A 25,330-nucleotide genomic window follows, 5' to 3' on the forward strand; every position below is an offset into this window, starting at 1 on the left:
CCACTTCCTGAGGGAGAACGTCAAAGAGCCAGAACTGCGCCGCGCGCTGGACATCCGGATACCGAAGTCACCGGCAGAATTCCGGGACTACGTCCGGCAATATACAATGGGAAAGCCGGAGTACGAAGGCAAGGCGGGCCGCGGATATCCAACCATCCGGACGGCCATACAAACGCCACCAGCCCAAGTCGTACCCCAACAACCGGCACTTTATCCCCCGCAGGCTACACAAGCCCAGATTGAGGCAACATACGCCGCCATCGCGGCCTTGAACTTAGCCTCCCCACAACGTGGGTCTACACCGCCCAACGGCGGTAATGGTGGCTATGGCCAGGCCCGAAACCAGGGCAATTACGGCTACAGCCAGGGCAATGGCGGCGGAGGACAAAAGGGCAAGTTCTCCAAGGGCCAAAACGCCAGCTTCAATGGAAACCAAAGCGGCAACAGCCCTGGAGGACAAAACCGAAGCCCAGGAGGCCAGAGCGGCCAACGCCAGACTCTGAGCCCCGAAGAGGCCCGCAGACAAGAGGACATGTATATCGACAGAGTCGAGCGCATGTTCGAACGATGGGCCAAAGACGGGATTATTACTTGCAACCACTGCCTATGGGGAAACCACCCAACTGAAGGCTGTGGCTACGCAAACAGGCCATATGGCGAAAATCCAAACCGGAAATGGTATTTGGATTGGCGAAATCGCTATCAGAAAGGCTACCCTACCGGGTCTGCCAATCCTAACCGCCTCGGCTTAGTGCCACCCAAACAACCCAGACCACCACGTGGTAGTGGGGGGACCGGCAGCCGAAGGCAATCCACTGGATCAGGAAATGGGTCTGGTGGCGGCAACCGGCAAAACGGTCCAAAGCAGGGATACCAGACGCCAGCCAACGAAAGGGCAGCGCTACCACCCATACCGGACCAGCTGGTGCAGCCGAATGGCAACGGCGGCGGCGGTTCTAACCGGGCCAGTCCAGCCGCGGGAAACGCCTAAGGTCAGGGAGTATCGGCAACTCACCTGACCTAAGACCAGAACCTAAACCGCCGGACATAACCCCTGTACAGTCACTAACCGCAATGGATCCCACACTAACCCATATGGCTCAACAGCCCACTAGCGGATCCAGGCTCAGCGCCAAACCAGCGCTTGAGCCACCTGGCTCTAAAATTGATGCCAGGCCGACAGTCGCACTGCAGGCGACCAAGTCGATTTTCGGAGCCTCAACCAACCCTAAGGCCAACCGATCCCCAAAACTCGGAGCCTCAACCCCTAAGGCCAACCGAACACGTGGCAAAGCGAGACATCGCACCACGAATCTGACGTATCCACAATCGGCGTCAGACACATCCTCCGACAGCGCAACGGAAGGATGGTCCGTACAAGATACGGACAGCGAGGTCGGATCCCTAAAAGATTGGACAACCGAACCTCTCGAGGCGTCTACTCCTCGGATCTGTGAGCTCCAGAACCGTGGACAACCCCTCGGCACCACACCAACGGTGCGAACTATAAACAGCTCACGGACCTTCCTAAACACCAAAAGCATGTTTTCCACCCTACAGGTTGCGGAAACATCACCACAGGAAGAGTCTGTCCAACAGGAGCCTTCATCACCTCACTACGCTCCTGACGATCCAGGGCCAGTGTCGCTAATCCCCATTGTACCGGTGATGCGGGAAGTGACAGTTGGCCTCGACGAAAATCGCAAACCGAAAACCGTCAGAGCATGGACGCACAAAGTCCAAATTGGGCCAGTCCACACGCTCGCTATGCTGGACACTGGAGCGGAGACATCCCTCATCAGCCAGCAATTTTGCACCGCCAATGGCATCAAAACAGAGCCATTAGGACGGAACACCAAAATCCTTGGTGTTGGCGGACAAACCGCCTTTGTGGTCTCCCACTGCTGCACCGTACCGGTGACATTGCAGGGATATAAGAGCCACCACACGTTCTTCGTCCAACCGACGTTAACGGACGTGCACGTACTACTTGGCTGTGACTATCTCCACTCCAAGTTTACGTTCATCCTCAAGCCAAACGAAGAAATCGTTTGGGACGCGGTAAAGTCTATCCCGATACCAGAGGCACCGGGACCCGACGACGAAGTGAGAGTTAATCGGCTTGATCACCCGAAAGGTTCTCCTTCTACCTGCTGGGAATGCCTGGACACCATTGAAAGCCTCATATGGGAGCTGCGCGTCCATAACGCAATTGAGCGGTACATGACCCAATTCCGTGCAGGCATACTCAAGCCAAATCACGGGATAGTAAAGACTATCCCGATACCAGAGGCACCGGGCCAACGGCCGGTGCCTATCAAAGAACATCAGGAGAACTTGGCTCAGCGCTATAAAACTTGGCTTATAGGAAATTTCCTGGAATACCGCGCTAACCAACTCCTGGCCCTAGAAAAGGACTGGCTTGAACAAAAAGGCGAACCACTAACGTGGCCGCAAATAGCCAACCAATACGAACCATTTGCCCAAGAATTGTACGATCTTCAAAAAGAGGGTTCATTATGGGAGGACGAACGTCTAGCCCTGTGGTGGGAATACAAAGAGCACCCATGGACATGCCAAAAGCACTCGAACGGATGTGCTCGGACCTCTTTGATGATATTATCAAACTCCGAAAACAAGTGGCCCAACACCCTGACCTAACCGTCAGCATATGGCCAAAGTATGACCTAAGCATGACTAACGTCAGAACTATACCGGAACCATTACCAGAAGCAGCACCGCACATCGCGACAAAAGTGCGCTTCAATGATGGCCCACACCCAGAACAGGGAGGCCATCAAGGGAAACCAGCCAGAACGAGCAGGACCCTTCATCGGACGAAGTCCAATTGACTTGTCCTTTATGTGGAGACGGCGTTGAAGCGGTAATACGGGCCATACAAACCCGTTCGACTCAACGTTGGGCAAAAGGCCGACCAGCCTCGCCACTCCCTAACGGGAACCGTCCAACCACTTTCGCAGAACCGGACGAACCTGAACAACAGGAAATCGCAACCGGAACGCCAGGGATCCAACCACAGGATCTCACAACAGAACCGGCACCAACAGTAGCCGGCGGCACGCCAACCTCTAACGAGGATAAAGGCAAGCCAAAACCAGAGCAGGACGATAAATCCGAGTCTACCAACTCGGACGTCCAAAGCACAAGTGACTCACCGGACACGGACTTCGATAACCAATCATCGGAGGAGTCAAGCGACGACGAAGATGACGCAGAAATCCTTCAATTCCGGGCTGAAGCACCCACCATCCGCCAAACTAGACTGCATCGGCAGATGGAAGGCCTTAAAGAGGAAAAGGAAGTCGTCTTCGCGTATAAGCGGTATACCATACCAGCCTACTCAACATGTTGGGTTAAGGTCCGCACATACAGAACCATGGACCCGAACCGCCCAATCTACTTTAACTCGTTGCGACGACCACACCGCCAGCTCTTACCGATTGAGGCGAAGGTACACACCCGTCACGACGAGTACGCATGGATTCAGATCCAAAATAAGTCCATGCGAGACCAGATCCTCCGCAAAGGTGCCAGAATTGGCTACATGTACTACAGCGATTTACATGGAGCGGACATCAGGGAGGACGGAGTAGACTGGGACATACCGGCCGCCAGCGCCTTACCATGGCCCAAAGAGGCGGGGCATAACCCTACCAGACAGCGAGTCATAACTGACTACGCTAAGGTACGGGCAAGTGTAAAAACGGAACTCCCACCGGAGTCCATTACACCCGTCCAAGTAACCATTGACTTCGAGGTGGACCCAAGGCAGAGGCTAATGTACCTCGGAAGCCAGGACACTAAACGAAGTCTGGCCATGCTCGACGGACCAGTCCAGCATGATGGCAAATGCTTCACCATATTGGTCTCTAATTACTCCAAGGAGCCCCACATCCTCCGTAAAGGAGTGGACATGGGCCGAGTAGAGCCATATGAAGCGATATCAGATAAGGACGAAGAATTCGCCCAGATCAACTCCCTCCAGACCGGAGAGGAAGATCCTGAAGTGGAGCGCGAAATCCGCGCTCACATCGCTAACGCACACTTCGGTGATCACCTGACTGAAGAGCAGACCGCTCTACTCCGTCAGGACTTATGGGAACTCCGGGCCATATTCCCGACGTCCAAAAAGCCTTACGGCGACGTCAAGGGAGTGACCCACGTCATAGAAGTTGGCGACGCTGCACCGATTAAAATGAACCCAACCCGGACGAGTTGGAAGGGACGAGAGTTCATAAACAAGCATGTCCAAGAAATGTTGGACCAAGGCGTAATTGAACCGTCCATGGCAGCGTGGAGTTTCCCAGTGGTCCTAGCTTCGAAGAAAAACGGCGACGGGACCATGGGCACCCGATTCTGCATAAACTACATAAAGCTGAACTCGGTGACCAAAAAGAACAATTACCCACTGCCCAATCCAGACGAACTTCTGGATCAATGCGCAGGCAACGCCTATTACGGCAAGGTAGATTGTCAGTCCGGATTCTGGCAAATCCCAATGGACCCAGCGTCAATGGACTACACTACCTTCGTGACTCCAGAAGGGATGTTCCGATTCAAACGAATGCCGTTTGGCGTCTGCAACGGGCCGGCCACATTCCAAATGACAATGGACAAGATTATGGCGCCAGCACGCAAACAAGGCGGCGTCTTCGCATACATCGACGACGTGATATTCTTCGGCAAGACATTCGAGGAATTCAGGAAGGCGTTCAGAAATACGCTTTTCTGCCTCAGAGATGCCGGGTTCACGATAAAACCGTCGAAATGCGAATTTGGAATGGAAAAACTTCAATTCCTTGGACACATCCTCAGCAAGGACGGTGTCCATACTGATCCCGAGAAGGTAGCGGCCATCGCCGAGAAACTACCGCCCAAGACCGAGCGCCAACTTCGCTCGTTTCTTGGACTCGCTAACTACTACCGGAAGTTCATTCAGGGCTACGCCCAGAAGACTTCTAAGATGTATGAACTCCTGCGGAAGGAAAGTTCAGTGAAGAACGACTGGACTGACGCCCACACCGCCGAGTTCAATGAAATCAAAAAGGCCCTAACGGAAGCCCCAATTTTGGCCAAATTCGATGCGACCAAGCAGACCACCATCGAATGTGATGCAAGTGGCGCTGGCATCGGAGCCATACTCAGCCAGGACTCGAGGCCAATTGCCTACGCAAGCCGCGTCCTACATGGAGCTGAGAAAAACTACGGCGTGACCGAATGGGAATGCTTAGCCGTAGTGTGGGCCGTCCAAAAATTCAAACACTATATCGACCACGGACCTTTCACAGTAACGACGGACCACAGAGCCCTAACCAATCTGCTTAGATGCGAGTCTAACCGGCCCGGCATTAATCCTCGTCTTACCCGATGGGCGCTTGCCTTACAAGGAAGGGACATTACCATTGAGTACAAGCCAGGCACATTCTGTGACAACGCTGATGCCTTGTCCAGATGGCCACTCGAACGGGACGATGATAAAGGCCCACATGAAGAGTTGGACCAAGTCCCAAACTTCGAGGATTACAAAGACGAAATTCCAGCACGCATCATAAAGGTGCGCAGGCTGCAAGTCACGGACGAGGACCCCGCAAATGAATGGGACAAGCCTCTCCTGCCCGATTGCAACGCAATCACAGATTGGGACCAGTTTAGCACGGCGGACATAAGGGTGATTAATGTACCGGCGCCCGCACCGGGAGAGCCAGAGCCTGAAGTCCCACCGTGCCCAGAAAAAGTCACGGACCGCACCGCGCAAGAACTGCGACGGATGCAACACCGCGATCCAACTCTGGCCAAGAAAATCTATGAGTTGGAACATCAAAGTGAATTGGACAAGAGGTCCAAATTACCCGAACACTACCAGATGGACAAAGGTGTGCTCTACCGACTCACCGACATCAATGCGAAACTCGAAAGGAGGTTCGTTGTCCCTCTGTTCATGCGGAAGAACATTATCCAGTCCCTCCATGATGGAAAAACAGGGAACCACTTTGGATACCGCAAGACTATTGAAGCAGCCAAACTCCGGTACTACTGGGACCGCATGAGCTGCGACATACACGACCACATCGACCGATGTCAGACGTGCATTTTCGGCAAAGTACCGCGGCGAGCTACCTACGGTATGCTGCAGCCGACTGAAGCTGTTGCGCCATGGTACCGCGTCTTCGCCGATTTCAAAGGACCTCTACCGGTAACACAAATAAAGAAATACCGGTACATTGCTGTGGTGGTCGACCAAATGACGAAGTTCACCATAGCTAGGCCGACCAAAACAAACTTGGCCAAAGAATTTGAGAAGTTCTTCGTCGAAGAAGTCGTACTAAAGTACGGCATGCCACACACAATGCACTCCGACCGGGGCACGCATTTCACGGCAAAATCTTTCGCCAAAGTGGCAAAGATCTTCGGCATTGAGCAGACCTTTGGATCCGCGTATCATCCGGAGGGCCAAGGCCAAGTCGAACGCCAGATGCAGACCATCTGGGACGGAATCCGAAATTTTGGCGGCGCCGGCGATGAACATCGTTGGCACCGGGCCCTACCGTACGTGATTTCCGGCATGAACCGTGCTGTTCACGCAACCACCGGATTCTCGCCATACCATATGTTGTTTGGACGAGAAATGACGATACCGCAAGACGTCCTCGCTGGGACCAACGTCCCAGAAACTTTTACGACTAACGAACGTTATGTCAAGAGGATGCAGCAGCGCCTGAACCGGGCGCACGAAATCGCTAAAACGCGGATCGAAGAAGGGTTCCTAAGGGATGCGGCCATCTACAACAAGAAGAAGTCGCAGGCCGAGTTCAAGAAACGGGACTTGGTCACCCTAAAGAACATGGTGGACGACCCGACCAACCCAAATAAGTTCGAAGGCGTCTACATCGTCATCGGCATACCTAAGCCGAACACTTACTGGATCCGAGAGCGGGACACTGGTAGGGATGCCAAAAACTTGAGTTAATAACTTGACTTGACTTTTAACTTGGTTTTTACAAAAAGTCGAACTTTTCAAATTACTTGGACATCCAAGTTAACTTTTTTGACTTGACTTGGAAGCTCAAGTCAAGTTATTAACTTGAAGTCGACTTCAAGTCGACTTGAAGTCGAATAAAAAGTAATACGAAAATTTGCGTATAGGGGAGTTATTAGGCGTCACACACCCGTTCCATGTACTGCTCCAGTCATCCGCCCGGAGCTTTGCCTCCTGGCTGCACATACAGTCTATGCAGCCGTGTGGTCATAATCCACTTTGATGGCTGGAACAGTACAGCGAAAGTGTGTTGTACGACATCATTATCAAAACATTTTAAAGATATAACGCAGAAAATGTCGGTTTACTTTAAAATTCCTCAGATTTTTTTAAAAACTCGCAAGTCGACTTGAAGCAGAACTTGAGAACTTGGTTTCACAAACTAAGTCGACTTCGTTGACTTGGTTTGGAAGGATAAGTTTAAGTTAATAACTTGACTTTTCCTCCAAGTTTTTTCGATTAACTCAAGTTATTAACTTGATAAGTCGACTTCGCCAAGTATTTGGCAACCCTAGACACTGGTGTAGAACACACTGTATGTGTCGATCGCCTTAAGCCGTATCTTAACCCGGACGGCCCGAGTCGCAGAATAACACGCTCATCTAAGAAGAAGAGCGGCGACGCAGAACCTGAACCCACAGAGTCGGAAAGGTGCAACAACAAGGCAGAGCCGGGACAAGACGCAGAGCTCCTACACGCCCAAAGTAAACTGGAAAAGCTGCTGAAGAAGCAGAAGCCCGGAAAGGGCCCATCCCAGAAACTTGTGGCGGAGCAGCAAAAGACTTTGCGAATCCCTGGCTATGGCCCACCTGACCCAAAGACAACAGACCCAGAGCCACCAGTAAAGCGTGGCCCAGGCCGACCTCGAAAAGCCAAACCGGATTTCGAGACACCGGCGCTTCAAAAACTTCAAAACCAGCCATTAACCGCCATTGACCCAACTTTGGCCCCGGCGGGACCAGAAAAAGGGACACCCGCTACGGACAAGCCAAAGGCGACCGAAGAGCCAAAAGTGGCCTCGGCGCCCAAGGAAAAGCCCAAGAAACCAAAGACGCCCAAGAAGCCTAAGGCAACCCTTACGGCTCAGCAAGTCCTGGAAGAGGACGTAGTTGCTGAAGATGAGGCGGAAAAAGACTTGCTCACCCGCATAACTACAGGACGGGAGAAATCAGAGAAAGTCGCAAAGGGCAAAAAGCAGAAGTCCAATACGGTCCTACCGGACGTATCGGACAAGTCCAGTACAGTCCCACCGGACGTACTGGACAAAGCGGTTGACAAGGCTGGACAGAATGTCGATAAATAACTTTTAAGGCATATCTGACATGGTAGACTTAGAATTAGTCTAACTAACTAAAGTCCCACGATCATCTTCGTGAGCTGCTACCGAAATTAACTAACCTAAACTCAACTAACCTAAACCTTAATGACCAGTAGCTTAGAAGTAGCTTAACTTGGTCCAATATCTGTCAAGGTAGCTTAGAAGTAGCTAGCAGTACATTTTACTAACCAAGTAGGTAGGAGTCTAACACCGCGTGATTCGTCTCGTGACAGCGCCCCATTCAACGATGGAAGGACGCCGACGCACCGATCGCTCTGATGACTCCGACCGCAGTAATCGCACACACCCATATTCACGACCGGAATCCCGGTCGGGCGGATCTTCCACTCGGTCGTCTAACCGGCCTCCGAGTGTACAGAGAATGGGACTTACACCGCAGCAGAAATACGAACCGCGATGCTCGGACTGCAGACGCAACAGCGGCGATAGCATGACACACCCTCATCGCCGGGACAACTCCTCACGGGAGCTGTTCCCCTGCGCATACCACCTGCGGCCGGGCTTCCGCGACGAGAGCGAACGAGCCTATTGCTTCTACCTGGAAGTGGTGAGAGGCAACTTCGACGCCTATATTCACATGACCAGCCGCGACGGAAGCCACCTGATTCCCCTACTGAGGGATCATGAGCAGATAGAGATCTACGATCTCTACATGCAACGTAGTGGCGCCCGACAACCTGGCTGGTGCAGCACCGGAACTCCCATTCCCCCACTCAGCCAATCGGCTCGAGAACGGAAGGACGAGCGGGACCGGGAACGTCGATCTCGTAACTCAGGATCTGACCAATCCTCAGGGCGTGGCCTAACGGCCGCCCCGAGAGATTACGACCATCAGCGGCCATCATCAGGCTCTCGATCCTACGGATACGAGTTGCCCAATCCTATGGAATACAACCAGGGATTCGAAAAAACGATCCTGGAAAACATTAACAAGGCTATGGTTGACCAGGTGGCCCGACAGCTGATGGAAGGTGGATTGCTGGACGCCTTGAAAGGCCAATACCAGCCAGCGCGCACTGAACAGCGCACACCACTGGCACCGCTACCGCGGAACCCTGATGACTTACGTCATCAGATCCAGAGCCGCAACCAGGGCCAAAGTGGACGTCAAAGTCGTAGCCAGACCGAGCGCCAACAGCGCACATCACCCGGGAAGCGTAACGAGATCGAGTCCAGCCTGGTTGTCGCACAGTCCACCAAGCGACCAGAACGAAGCGTCAGCTCGGTGGCCCACAACATCAGCATTCAGATACCGATGGAAACGGAGCCCACACCGCCGTCGTCGGACCCACCGGCCCGACAAAGCGCAAGCGTTAGTGCCACGGACTTCGATCCATATAAGTATGCTGAGGACCAAGGCATTAACATCCGACCACTTCCCCACCGGGAGGTGACGGATTACATTATGAGGGCCATCCCATACCCCAGGGATCGTTGGGCCCAAGTTGACGCCATGGTTCAGAATTTACAAACCTTTGTCATCCGGTCCGGCCTCGAAATGGAAATGCAGAGGAAAGACTGGCCCCATGACTTTAACATGACGGAGCACACTCAGAACCGCAAGGGCTACCCAATGGTCCGTGACAATGCTCCATCGAGCATCACGGATGTGAATTTACTCGGACAGCCCATCACCCGACCGGACTGGAATGACTTGTGCCAACTGCACATTAAGGACGACCAACTTGACGTCGTCAAATATCTGGCCCAGTTTGTCCTACCGGACGCGAACGCCAGTTTCATCATTGCAGCTTGCAGAGCGGCTATAGAAATCCCATGCAAGCCAGCCGATCATAAGGATGACCCCGAAACGCAAAAATACTCCTACAACGGCACGATGATACGCATCTTTGCCGCCAGACTTGGTCATCTACACTGCCATTGGGAATTGGAAGTTGCCTACCGGCAAGGGAAAATCGTCCCTCGGCTGTTGACCCAAGTAGCCCTTCTGGGAAATCAGATCCACGAGATTGAAGCGGGAGTCAAAATTCAAAGCGCCCTGAACATTTACAGGAGCCGCTCCAAAGATTACCGCTATAAACAGCCATCGGACTTCGACGACGGTGCGGAAGCGTTCGTTAACCGAACGGCGACGAGGAAACTTCCAACGAAGTTCCGTACTCAACGATCCTCGACAGGATCGTCCGCACACGTCCAAACTCAGGCCACACATTCCGGCCAAGAAGCTCAGCCGACCAGCACCTCCAGCCAACAGCAAGCAAACCAGACTGAACAGGAGTTGGCGGACATGGAGGAAAGCGTCATCGACCCACTCAATCCCGGGTTGGGCGATGGCGACCAAGCCGGACAAGGAGGGCAGGGATAGGCCAACGGCCATTCCTGCATGTTGGCCATAAACAGGGACCAACATTAGCTGGATCGGACTTGAACACCATGATGGGCACAATCCAACGGTTGTGACCCTCGCCCAACAAACGTGGCTTACGGCCATGTATTGTCAACCTCAACGGACCTAAATCCCTGGATCTTAACCGGATTCCCTGGATAGGCTCTGGCTTAGCGGCTGGGACCATGAATTTGGCTCGGCCATCCCAGACCATCCGACGGAGTCCACCGGACCGAACTTGGCACAACGCCTAAGTTCACCGGCATGGAAAGGATCCAGCGCCCAGAAAGCGGCGACGGCCCGCATAGAAGTTGCGACAAGCCGTGGTTCAGCCTGGCCCGCATACAAGTTGCGACAAGCCAAGGTAAAGTCCTGGCCCATAGAAGTTGGACCAGGCCCACTATGCGTCTAACCGACCATAGATGGCTCACGAGTCTAGTTGCCATACCAGGCGACTGGGACAAGTGAGTTCGGGAGCCACATAGAAGTTGTGGTACGCCCACTTTGCATGCCATGTCCAACATCCTCACTACGGACCGCCCAGTGGCCCATCCAAAAGATGCACCGCCCGAGGCCAAACGAGGATGCTTTTAGTCAGCAGACCGACTCCTTTGTGGAAAACGCCTACCGGCGCCCACAATTTAATTTTTTGGAGTTTGGCCCGGCCAACCTGATGTTTTCGTCAGACGCCACTTAATTTTGTTATGGCCACGGTCTCAGGGAAACCTACCTGACTTATTGTACATGGTAGCCAACTCATGGCCCACGGCCAGTGAGACGGACCAACTTTGGCCCGCCATCAACTTTGGACCGTCGAAAAAACGACTAAGTCTTTTTGGCCCGCCATACACCTTGGACCGTCGGAAAAAACGACTAAGTCCATTTGGCCCGCCATCAACCGCGGACAGTCGAAAAATCGACTAAGTCTTTTGGCCCGTCCAACGACGCGGCCCACCGAAAAATTTTCTAAGTCTTTGGGCCCGTCCAATGACGTAGCCACTGAAAAAACGACTAAGTCCACAATGGAGAGCCAAAACCGGTTATACAGGACCCACACCCCTCCAAAGGCGGGAAGCAAGGCCATACTACTTTGGAGCCCTGTATCCTGGCCCAGAGCATGTCCGAGACCGGGTTTGGACCGCCCCAACGGGTTTGGTCCATTACACCACTTGGCCCTCCGGGACTTAGAAGATTTTTGGACCTAGGCGCATGACCAAACCGGCATGCAAGGCCAAAACCGGTCCAAGTTAGAGACCCATATGGGCCATCCAAATGGAATCGGTCCAAGCATACTAATTCGGTCAAAGGAGCACCTCTCCTGTCCAGAGACATCACTCTGGCCCTGCATGGACCGCCCAACCGGGCTTGGTCCACTATAATCAGGAAGGGGACAACCTGTCCTTGCGCATGCAACCGTGCCTTCCATATACCGCACCGCTGGATTTACTTCACTGGACCCCTGTGGACATCTCCGGGAACCGTCGCCCCGGATTCACAGGACCAGACATATCCTACCGGATAAAGCGGACCGTTGACTAGGACCCCTGTGGACAAAAGCGGCCCTGTGGTACACCTAGTCGGAATAAGCCTTTTGTTTTGTCTAGTTTTTTTAACCAAACCTGGTTTTTCTAGACTTTATTAACGAAAGATGATGTTTTTATCTAGCCATTTAACCAAAGGAATTGGCTTTGGGATCTCTAACTATGATCATACTTTCTTTAATTCTCACCGGAATTGTGATCTTTTTTATTTCGATGTTTAACCTACGAGCCTTATAAACTTTATTTTTTTTACTTGTTCGACCAACCAAGCCTTCAAACCCCACTGGAACCCCCTGCAACCAGAGTGCACTCCAGATTTCGGCCGTTCGGTGCACTGCACCGCGGGTCTGGAGGAAGCGACCCTACCGGGTTTAGAGTCAAAGTGGCATCCAGCCCTACCAGGTATCGGATCCTGGCACCCTACCGGGTTGGCCAGGGGCAGAGTCGGAAGGTGCTCGCAGGAGCTCCCACTCCCGCCCAGAGGCATGTCAGAGACCGCTCACTCGAGGCGGTAGACACCTCTCGTGGCTTTGCTCTGTCGCCCGCCCGCACATGGCTACTCCATTCGTGCCGCGCTATTACGCTGCTTACTCAGCGTATACTTTGTCTACGCTGACCAATCAGCGCATTTCTCTGCACTCTTGGGGGTGGAGCCCTGCGCCTACGGGCGATTCCATGCTTTGCCGCATCAGCTGTTGCAGACCCGCAGCACGCGGAATCATTAATCACGATTCTCAGCTAGCGCACTGCAGGCACTTTTTCCAGCTTTTCCCGCATTGGGTTTTCTGTTGGTTTTTGTGTGTTGTTGCTTTATTGTTATCACAATAAAGGCTATATTTGCCCCATTTCTTCCTGCTTCTGTGTCATATCTGACACTTTCATACCTCCGGCCGCTTTCGTAGGGGTTTGACGGATACTTTATCCTGAACTGGTTATTGCGTAACGGCATTGTCCCAAAGGTCATCATGAACGGCGGCAAGATCTTGATGTTGGACGTGCCGGCACCATACAACATCCACTTCCGCGACAGTTACAACTACAATCCGCAAAGTTTGTCTAAGTGGCCGGCGACCTTTGGATTGGAGAATGCCAGCAAGGGAACCTTTCCCCACCGGTTCAATCGGCCCGACAACTGGAACCGCGTCGTGCCCTTTCCTTCCAAGGACGAGTACGGCTACGGCAGTATGAAGATTAAGGACCGGCTGGATTTTGACCGGTGGTACGATGCGGAGTTTGCGGACAAGGGCGGGATCTTTGACTTTCGGAAGGAGTTTGTCCAGTATTGCCAGAATGACGTCACGATACTGCGTCAGTGTTGCCAGCAGTTTGCCCAGCTGTTTACGGACATCAGTGATGGACTGAATCCTTTCGTCTCGGCCGCCACCATTGCCGGAGTCTGCAGCGTTTACTGGCGGACCTTCCTGCTGAAGCCGGAGCAGATCGGCCTGATTCCCAACCACGGCTTCGGACGCAACCGCCCACAGTCCACCAAGGCCCTTTGCTGGTTACAGTGGATGGAAGCCGAAGGTCTGTGTGCAATTCAGTCAAAGGTCACCGGCTCAGAGCACAAGATTGGCTCGTACTTTGTGGATGGATTTTGTGCCCAGACCAATACAGTGTACGAATTTCACGGCTGCTGGTTCCACGGCTGTCCTCAGTGCTTTGCCGGCAATACTATCCATCCATACCGCGGCCTAAAGATGTCGGACATTTACCGGGAAACCATGGACCGCGACCAGTATTTTAAAGATATGGGATATAACGTAGTTGTTATTTGGGAGCATGAGTACGACCGGATGCGCGTCAGTGACCCGACTTCAACGATTATGTTCGCACCATCAATATTCAAGCCGGAATCAATCCCCGGGATGCCTTCTACGGTGGACGCACCAACGCGGTCAAGCTCCATCACAAGGTGGCCGAGGATGAGCGGATCTGTTACTACGACGTGTGCAGCGAATATCCGTTCGTGAACAAGACCAAACGGTATCCCACCGGACATCCGGTCATCATCACCAAGGATTTTGTGGGTCCGCGCAGTTACTTCGGCCTTATGTCGTGCAAGGTGCTGCCGCCAGAAGATCTGTACTTGCCCATCCTTCCGTACCGTAGCAAGGACAAGTTGACCTTTCCACTTTGTCGGACCTGTGCCGACCAGCGCATCAATGCCCCCTGCGAGCACGAGCCGGACGAGCGCGCACTGATGGGTACTTGGTGTACACCGGAATTCGTGGCAGTGTTGGACCGTGGTTACGTCATCGCGGAAATATACGAAGTATGGCACTTTGACCAGCACGAAGACCGCCTCTTTGAGGGATACATCAACAAATTCTTAAAGGTTAAAACCGAAGCCAGTGGGTGGCCGGCCGACGTCATGACCGAGGACCAAAAGATCCAGTACATCCAGGAGTACCAAGCCAAAGAAGGGATCCAGTTGGACCGTGAGAAAGTGCAGGAAAATCCCGGTTTGCGCTCGTTGGCCAAGCTGATGCTGAACAGGTAATATAGCTACAGGACCCCGATTTCACGAGCAACATTTATGTCTTTTTGTAGCTTTTGGGGCCGTTTGGGTATGCAGAACAACAAGTTAACCACTGAATACGTCAGTGACCCGGCCCGGTTTTATGAGCTGTTGCTGTCCGGCCAGTACCATGTCCACTCGTGGGACCTTTTCGGGGAAGAAGTTCTCCAGGTCATGTATACCAAGGAGGAAGGCTTCATTGAAGATAATCCTAGCACGAAGGTGGTGCTTGCTGCGTAAGTACTAGTAACATCGCAAGTTTCTGGCCATGACCTTTCTTGTTTTTGACCGTGACCTTTCCTCGTTTTTGACTGACCCCAGGTTTACAACTTGTTGGGCTCGGCTGCATTTACTGCAATTCATGGAACAGGTCCAGGACCGGCTGCTATATTTTGACACGGGTCAGTCGATGATGTGCTCTGTTAACAGCCCGAAATTGCACTGTTATGTTGCAGACTCTATTATCTTTGTGGACCGGCCCGACCAGCCCAAGCCGGAAACGGGCAAGTTTTTGGGTGACCTAACGGACGAACTGAAGCCCGGACAGCACATTGTCGAATTCGTTAGTCTGGGCCCAAAGACGTATGCGTATAGGACGAATGATGATGTTGACATCGTTAAGCTTAAAGGTTTTACTCTTAATGGAGCGACTAGCCAAGCTATTAATTTTGAGCGCATGTTGTCCATGTTAGACACTTCGGAAGAAGTGATTGTTAATTATCCTGACACTATACAGCGCCATAAGCCCAGTTTAACTTTAGGGCAGCGCGATATGTCTAAGAAGTTTCGTATGACCTATGACAAGCGCCGAATTGTTGAGAATTGGAACACTTTACCATTTGGCTATGTACCAAAGTGAACAAACAATAAAATTTGACAGTTAAATTTTTAATTCATTTTGCAACAGTAGTTACCATAGGTCGACAAAGCCGCAGCAAGTCAATATTACAAAATCAATTAGTAACTGTTAAAGCAGAACATCAACAGCATTAAATACATATTCCGACTGCCCCATCTCCCACTGGTTGGAAGGAGAACTGCCAATGTAAGGACTGGATTCAGAAGTCTTGTGTTGATCTTTAGTCCGCTTTTGTTGCAGAAATGACTGCCGCGACAAGTCGTAGGAGGGAGTTCACGAAAGGTCAGCCCGTAATATTGTAGATAGCAGTGGCATTACATGCTGTGTCGTTCACGCAGAGGTCCAACAGCCGAGGGCGGTGGGCGAAAACTTTTATAATATTTTCAAGGCAGACAAACGTTATTAGAATAACAATCAACATTAGCCATAACAAACCAATACAAAACTTTCCCAGGCGGTTGTCGATGCGATCGACAAGGTCCAGCCTGGGAATCATGCCTTGTAAATTCGCCATTTTGCTCTTTTGGGTGTTCACTGTTCACTTAAATATTTACAAACTGAACTTGGAAGTATCGACCACTGTGTCAGTAAGCTTCTACGTACGTTAGCCACCGTGTCGCTTAGCCACTGCGTCGCTTAGCCACCGTGTCGCTTAGCCACCGTGTCGCTTAGCCACTGCACCACCAGAAACAAACAAAATATAAGCCGTAATTTTTTCGACCTCTTTCAAATAAAAAACAAAAATGAGTTTCATGGAGAGTTTTGGCTGTTCCGAGTACGCCACGTACGAAGCGCGATTGGCAACGTATAGTGACTGGTGTCATCCTTGCAGGCTCAACGCGTCGCGTTCGTTGGCAGAGGCAGGGTTCATATATCGGCCACATGCTTTGCAACGTGTTTCCACTGCAAGCGCACTCTGTCGGACGACTGGGAGGATGGGATGGATGCGTGGAAAAAGCACGTGTACCTCAATCCATTCTGCGGATACGTGAGGGCCATGCGCGGGCGGGCGTGGGTGGACCGTGTGTACGACCTGACATGGGGAGGAGCCCAGCCTTTGGATTGGTGGACGTAGACATTTAAGTGTTTTCGACCGATTGTGTGCGTTTGAAAGCGCTTTTGTACGTGCTACTGTTGTTTTTTATGCGCAAACATGTATTCAGTGCTTGATAGTGATCCACGTTTAAAGGCATGCTTTGGCTGTTGTGTATGCGGACCGACTATGTCGGGAAAAAGTGAATTTGTGTTTAATTTAATTAAAAACCGAGACCAGATGATAGACCGACCGCCTGATCGCATTGTGTATTGTTATGGTGAATATCAGAAAGGATTTGATCTGCTACTAGAGGCAGAGCCGAAAGTGGAATTTGTTAAGGGCATAGAAGAAGTACTAACCAATGATGATTTCTTTAATACTAATCAACACACGCTGCTTATTATTGACGACTTGTCACACGTGATCAACAAGGATATGCGATGTACGAAGCTATTTACGCAAGGGATACATCATAAAAACGTATCCGTGATTTTAATCCTTCAAAATCTCTATAAACAGGGAAAAGCGATGAGAGACATTATGCTAAATTGTCAGTATCTAGTACTGTTTAAGAACGTGCGTGACGTAAATCAGATTAGTACACTAGCTCGGCAGATGGGTCTACCGCACCTGGTGGACGCTTACCGAAAGGTCACTTCGGAGGCGTACCAGCCCATCATTCTGGACTTGAGAAGTAACTGCCCCGACTATTTAAGGGTGCGGTCTCATGTGATGCCGGATCAGTATATGCGGATTTATTTAAGTAAGAGCAATAGTACTCTGCCTAAGCCATGTCGGAAAGAGTGAAGGCCTTAGCGCCCTACATTATTACTTTACGGAGTCTGATGCCGAAACAGCGGAAGGTTTTACTAGAGTATGTTAATCGGAACCAGCTGAAAGGGATCGAGGAGATTGCAGGTTGCCGCCGGCTCATCTAGATACCTGTAAACGACACCGAAAGTCCCTGAGGCTCTTGGCACTACGCCGATACCCGACCAAGAAAAAGCGAAAGATCCTGCAGCAGGGCGGATTCATTGGAGCACTTTTACCCGTCATTGCCGGTGTGCTAAGCAGTTTAATCGGCAATGCATGAATTTTTAATTGTACCTAAGCGAATAATGGACGACCGCCTGGCCAATAAAATTCAGTTGAACAAGCAACCTCCGGAGGCGGTAGAAGTGATATCCCTAGACAATTTAGTTGCCAAGATCGTTAACCGTAATGATATAAGCGAGTACGAGAAGGCCAACCAGCTATCTTCAACGTTAGAGCGCTTTCTTGCACTGAAGCCACGTGCGATTCCCGAAGAAAACCCCATTCAAGTTCCCAAGTACGTCGCGCCAAAACCACCCGAGCCGGCTAAAGAGCCCAAACGCAAAGTACCCAGGCGTCAGTTGAGTCCGCCAACTACACCAGCAGAAGTTGACCACCAGGAAATTTTTCATACGCCACCATCCGGTCGACTGCGTGCCCGCAAAACAAAAGGAGGGCAAAAAGGCGCAGGCAATCCCCGAGCCAAGTGGATAACCTTACCGTAGCATGTCCTCTTTTCTGCCGTCAGTTCTACGCCTTTGCCGAGTTTTCCGGATAAATTGTGTCTCAACGTGTTGCAATGAATCAACTCCTGAAGAAATATCTGGACGCAAAAAATCCCGGAAGCTTTGGCGGCGTAGAAAGGTTTTATCAAGCGACAAAGCAACACAAACTGAACCGTGGGAAGGCCAAGGAGCTGTTGGAGGAACTGGATGAGTACACGGTAACAAAGGACCGTTCGAAACGTTTTAAACGCAATCAAATTGTGGTCACGGACCTTCAAATGCAGTATCAAATTGACTTGGCTGATTTTTCTAAATATTACAAAGAGAATGATGGTATAAAATATCTGTTGTTTGCCATAGACTGCTTTTCTAAAAATTATGTGTGGTTCAAATGAAAAGCAAAAATGCTATGGAAACAAGAAATGCTTTGCAAAAAGTGTTTGATGACTTGGGTGAACCGATGCGTGTACAGACTGATAAAGGGCGCGAATTTGTGAATGATATTGTTCAGTCATTTCTGAAATCCAAAAAAGTGGAATTTTTTACATCCGAGAATGAAGATATAAAATGTGCCATGGTGGAGAGAGTAATACGCACTATAAAATCACGCATGGTCCGGCTATTCAGACACCGAGTGTCCACACGCTACACCGATAAGCTCAATGACCTGGTGCATTCGTACAACCGTTCTGTCCACCGCGCTCACGGTATGCGGCCTGTTGATGTCACCGAGGAAAATTCACTGGAAGTATTTAACAAGCTGTACAAAGACACCATCGCTGAAGAACCCAAGTTTAAAGTTGGCGATACGGTTCGTCTGGCTGTCAACAAGGGAAAATTAGACAAAGGATATAATTATAATTTCAAAGAAGAAATATTCACTATTGCCAAAGTCGTACGGCATAAGATCCCTGTGTATCGTCTGAAAGATGAGCACGGCGGAATTATTAAAGGGCAATTTTACGGGAAAGAATTATCACGCGTGCGGAATGTGGAGAATAAAGAGCATACAATTGATTTTGTAATTAAGCGGCGAAAAGGTAAAGCACTAGTGCGGTGGTTGGGATACGGGCCAGAACACGACTCGTGGATCAGTGAAAAATGTTTGAAGGATCGCCATTCTACCTAACGCTGCCCAGCGATGTCAACAGTTTCACCGAGAATACTGCATCGGACTGGACAACACGCCTTAAGCATCCCATATCACTCAAAGGGCGCTGGGAAATGGCTTTGGTGGAATTTCAGTGCAATAATTCTTTATATACTCTGAGTCATGACCAGCATATTATTTTGGATACTGTATATGGCCTGGAGTATACTAGAGTCTGGGATAAAGAAAAAGAGGCCAATACGGATCGGTTAGTAGAAATACTAGGGCGGAGTTCGTATACTGAGGACATTGTAGTGCCCGCTGGTAATTATAAAAATGTGGCGGCAATACTGGAGGTGATCAATAAGAACGCACCAGTGATGAGCATGAAGAGCCCTTATTTCCGCGTCAACGGAAGCCTTCTCAAGAACTTGAGCATTTTGCCAGAAAATAAGTATGTGCAAATGCAACTCGATAGCCATAATAATCAACGGGTCAAAATTACTGTTGGAACACCGCGAACAACCGTGTATTTTCCCCCGGAATCCATGGCATTGCAGAAAATACTGGGATTTCGAAAATCACACCTAACAACAGACTTTTGGGATCTCACCCCACAAACGGCAGATTTTTTGGCTGTTGATGGCGTTGTCGAATCGTTTATAGAAAAATGCAAGGATGAAAATTATTCCGAAACACGGGAATTTATTGCTGATTAAGCGGCTAATGCCCATTTGCAAAATCAGAATTTATTTGTTTATTGTGATGTGGCTGACTACAGTTTAATTGGCGATACTGCAGCGCAGTTTTTGCGTAATGTACCTATTAGAGGCGGTACGGATCCTCTCGTGGAAGCAAGGTTCGACAAGGCCCATTACGTCCCTGTTATTGCTCAGCATTTTGAGACAGTGCACTTGACATTGGCTGATGACCTGGGAGAAAACGCCAAGTTTGAGAACGGCAAATCGTTGGTGAAATTGCATTTCCGACCGCAGAAGCTGTTTTAAAATGCCTTTAGTACCGTATGTTCCTGATCCGCGGCGGTATGAAGATGTTTTCGTGGCGCAGACTGGCGGCAGCCCTCTTCTGCGCTATCGTGGTACATTGCAGAATGGTTCTGGTTTTGCGCAAGTATTTAAGAATATTATTGCTAAGATTTCTTCATTTGCTAAACCCATTATACGAACAGCGGCGGCTAAGGCAGCACTCGAAGCAGCAACACCGCACTTGCAAGAAGCAGCCATCGGAGCTATTAAAGACGTCGCTGCACAAGCTAGCGAAGCTATTAGTAGACGGATGCAGCAAGGCGAAGGTGTGCGAAAAAAGCGTACTCGAAAAACCCGTAGAACAACGAAGCGTGCCCGTAGAATTCCCCCGACAAATATTCCTGATTTTCTGTAATCATGGCGATGATGATGATGCCCAATTCGGAGCCAGCAATGCAGTTGGAAAATCAGCTCTTTGCTCTGCCCGCAACATTGACCGACCGATGGCGCACTGAACACGAGAAACTTAATCCTACAACGATATTTACCGAGGATGGGACGGCTGGCGATATTAACTTCTACATTCCTCCAAGTACGGCTGGACTGTTGAGTTTAGGTGACATGGTACTGGAGTTGGAAGTGGCAATAAAGGTCAAGAAAAATAACCAGAATAATTTTGAAATAATCACTGCTGCTGAAGGGGTGGCTCCAGTGAACAATTTTCTGCATTCAATATTCCAATCGGTTCATGTAACGGTGGCTAATCGCCTCATCTCGGATGCGGCAACATTTTATCCGTATCGCGCTTATTTTGAATCATTGTTATTTCATTCTCCGGAAGCGCAATTTTCGCAATTAAGCTCAGCGGGCTATGCGCTGGATTTGCCGGGAAAAATGAACAATCAGACCGACAACACTGGTGAAGTCTGGCGGCATGACCTTTTTGGGAAAGGAGAATATGTACAATTATCCGGAAAAATATTTGCCGATTTATTTGACCAAAGCAAACCGCTCTGTACGGGCATTCCTGTCCAAACACGATTAGTTATGAACCGGCCAGAATTTTGCCTACGTGTTTGGGATGCCGATAAAGATACCAAAACATACAAACCATTCATTCGGAATGCTCGGTTATCAGTACGCCGTTATATTCCGGCTCCGGACTTTATGACCGCTGTAGCCGGCCAGTTACTGAATCGCACGGTTAAATACCACATTGAACGGATTGTCATGCGGGTGGCCGACATTCCGAAGAACACCCAAAGTACTGTAGTGACCAATCTGCAGATTGGTCAAATTCCTAAGGTGGTATTCATTGGTTTCCTGGACAGCGAAGATTTTCACGGCAATTACCAGAAAAATCCATTTAATTCACCATTTCGACGTACGTCAGATAAGTGTGGAAGTGGATGGACAAAGTTATCCGACCAAACCATACAATGCTGATTTTGCGAAAAATCAGTCATTGGAATGTTACGATGGGTTGCTGGATGCCCTGGGCGCAAAAAATCATCACACCGGATGCTGGTCGGTCAATCGTAATGGCTACAACGAAGGATACGCTATTTTTGGTTTTGATTTGACACCTGGTCATACGGGTCGTGGACCGTTGACTTTAATCAAACAGGGAAATTTAAGTGTATCGGTGACCTTTGCAAAGTCACATGCTAAATCGCTGATGATGGTGTGCATGATGGTATTTGATAGCATCATTGAGTTTAACCAGCATCGTCAACTGATTGCGGACTTCTCAACATGAACTCGGAACAGTTATCGGCGGCCATGCGGGCTAACTCTATTACTACCTCGACATTCCGTGGTGTGTTCGCTGCCGATGAAGTACCAATGGATCTACAGCCCTATCTTGCATCATGTATCGTCAATACGGACCCAGCAAAGCAGCCGGGAGAACATTGGGTGGCCATATACCAGGACCAAGCCAGTGTCATTGAATTTTTCGACTCGAATGGGAAATTACCGGCGTACTACAGCAACGCACTCAGGCAAAGATTTTCTGGTAGTGTTAGACTAGTGACCCAAGGCCAAGTGTTGCAGTCTGAATTTTCTACTGTGTGTGGACAGTACTGTATGTTTTTTATTTTACAGAGGTGCAGTGGTCAGCCATTTGGCTCAATTTTTAAAATGTTTACTGATAATAAGGCGAGCAATGACAAGATGGTTTGCCGAACTGTTAATCATCATTTCCAGCTTAATACAGAAATTTGCAATAGCAAATTTCTAGAAAAACAGATTGTTCGTGCATTAACATGAAATAAATAACCAGTAATTACGGCATGCAGCGTTACGCGTTACATCATCATTTTATCCAACTGGGCACGCACTTCCTTACGGAACTGTGCCAAGCAGCCATCGACATCTAAATCAATACACTGACCCACATCAAGCTGATTAAGCAACAACAAAACACCATGAATCCGCTTCTTTTCCAAAACGTCCTTCTCGGCAGTGTTCCATTCTTCATCCGTAGCGATTCCACGCATCGGCGTACGGCCAGTCGCGTTCTCACGGTGCTCACGAATATTGCGGAACATAATTTCAGCCAATTCCTAACAAATAAATGGGACAATTGTAAAAATCTGACGGTTCAAAAAATAACAAAGTGCAAAAATTGACAGCTCAAAAATTACATGTTGTAAAAAACACGCAACGCAAAAATTACACATTGCTAAAAACCGACAGTCAAAAAATGACGTTGTAAATTGTAGCAAGTAAAATTAAAATAATTGTACGTATTCAACTAACCTGTTTTAACGAAACGGAAGCCAGCCCAGGCTTGGGATCCGCGGCGACATCGTGAGCTTCGTTGGTGTCCCGGATCTCCTTCAGCAGCGTGAAGTCCACCACCAGTTCCTTGAGTCCTTCGTAGGCCTTCCGACCGAAAGAAATACCGACCTTGGTTGGATACAAATCTTTATTAGGTGTCAGGTTAAAGCGGCGTACAGTGGCCAGGTCCATGTTGTTGTAGCGGCTCCACTGGAAGTACAAGTTGTCGTCCAGGCAGTAGTGTGGTGATAGTTTTCCGTTATCGAACAACGGCGGGCACGATGAGACCAGGTCGGCTTTACCAGTCAGCATTAATCCACAGAGGCGCAAAAAGTTGTTTATGGTCATGGCGATGTACTTGTTGGCATCCACAGGCTTAAAGGTTCCGTCCGGCTGCTCTTTGAATTCGGCTAGGACCACTTCGTCCCTCCCTCCAACCAGCGAACCAGGGCAAACTTGTCGAACCCGATTTTGTAGACGGGCAGTCCCTGTTCAGTAAAGGCGTAGCGGGCATGCTTGCCGGTAAGAACGGAGGCGCTGTTGCTGGTGCTGGCGATGTCGGATTTCTTTTGGTACTTGATAGGTTCCAGTTGCGTCCGGTCCTTGGAGATCTTCATGGTGATCTTGCGCTTAGGATTCTTTCGGGCCGGGGTCGAGGTCGACGGGATATCAGCAAGAAATTCCATTATTGAAAAATGTTGTTAAAACAAAAGGTCACCAGCGATTTTCAAAGTTAGATCAGAAAAGGGAAACAAAACTGAAAACTGTTTTTCAGGGCTCTGGCTGTAGACTGATTTTATACTGATAAGTGGTTAAAGCTCATCCACCAAATTGTTAGGCTAGCACTGTGTAAGTTAGCCACTGCAGTGCGTACGTTAGCCACTGCAGTGTGTACGTTAGCCACTGCGTCGGTTAGCTACACCATTGCGTATGTTAGCCACTGCGTCGGCTAGCTTCACCATTGTGTATTTTAGCCACAGGAGCACTGCCAATACACCTCAGATACGAGCTACAGCAAAATCAGTTGCCACATTTGGATTTGATGTTCACTTGTCTTATTAGAGTGCTGTCAAAATGGCTGTTCATTGCGTTGTAGATGCTAAATTTGTCGAAATTCAAAATGTTAAAGTGTTTAAGCATTTTGCTATTATTTGCCCTGAGAAAGGCAAAAGTATGTTTGCGACAGTTTTTCATCCATCTAAGAAATACATTGTTGAAGAATATGGATTACGTAATGTGAACAAGGGTGTTATATTTGGCATGCAATTGTCAGAAAATATCCGCAGCCTGCGTAATACGATCGATACCTGGTACTCTGTTATGTTTGACGATTTCGGTGACGAACACGATTGTGGTCTTCCTCATTGTAAGGGCGAGCGTCAGTACGATGTGCAGTTTTATGCAAAGGGTGCAGACAAGTGTGCCGTCCTAGCCAGCATTCTAAAGCCAGCGACCGTTCTCAACCTGGACGATTTGAAGTGTCCACCGTTTTGCCAGCTGTCCAGTGAACGTCCGGACAAGTGGAGTAAGCCTGTTGCCTACGCCAGATGGTTGGAGGGGTACCTGAACCAGAAGACCTGCACGACTTGCATGAGAGAGCGACCGGATACCAAGAAAGAGCTGAACCAAGATGAATGCGAATGCGGAACCGTCCACTGGATCGGTAAGAGTATTTGTACCGTAAAAATCCTTACGAATCGTTAGTCAATTGTACCAGTTGATTTTTGCATATACGTAGTAGCAATGGTACTCGTATTAACAGACTGTCAAGGTGACCAATGTTGTGGCGACTGCGGAGCTAAACTGCATCTTGGACCTCGCTCAGTTGGAGAAGACACTGTCGATGGCCCAGTACCTACCGCATAGATTTTCCGGTTTACTCCTCCGGACACTGCATCCCATTAAAGGTCACTGTCAACTATATGCTAATGGCCGGATTACAGTCAACGGCGGCACATCTAGACGGGAGTCCTGCGCTCTGTTGCAGTATTTTACTAGTGTATTACGTCAGTATGGTTATCGCTGTATGGTTACAAATTATCGTATTGTTAATGTAATTGGTTCCTTTAACTTTGGTCAGAAGTTAAATCTGGAAAGTATTAGTAATCGCCTGCAATTATCCTATACTCCTGAATTATTTACTGGTTTGCCTATTCGTTTATCCGCATGTACTGCTGTTCTTTTTCATTCGGGGAAATGTAATTTTCTGGGCGCAAAGTCTGTGGAGTGTTT

At 49.7% G+C, this 25,330-nt stretch overlaps 1 protein-coding gene across 1 annotated transcript; it reads right to left on the reverse strand.

Moving 5' to 3' along the window:
• Positions 1-22,623: 22,623 nt before the first annotated feature.
• On the reverse strand, positions 22,624-23,756 carry LOC129587961 (uncharacterized). The gene is made up of 2 exons (XM_055481941.1): positions 23,078-23,756; positions 22,624-22,881 (listed from the first exon to the last, which is right to left on the reverse strand). Exons 1-2 carry the CDS (start codon positions 23,444-23,446, stop codon positions 22,624-22,626), a joined length of 627 nt encoding a protein of 208 aa, XP_055337916.1. The 5' UTR covers positions 23,447-23,756.
• Between the last annotated feature and the right edge of the window lie 1,574 nt (positions 23,757-25,330).

The sequence above is a fragment of the Paramacrobiotus metropolitanus genome, unplaced genomic scaffold (genome assembly GCF_019649055.1).
Source record: "Paramacrobiotus metropolitanus isolate TYO unplaced genomic scaffold, Prichtersi_v1.0 Parri_scaffold0000027, whole genome shotgun sequence".
In the NCBI taxonomy this organism is placed as follows: domain Eukaryota; kingdom Metazoa; phylum Tardigrada; class Eutardigrada; order Parachela; family Macrobiotidae; genus Paramacrobiotus; species Paramacrobiotus metropolitanus.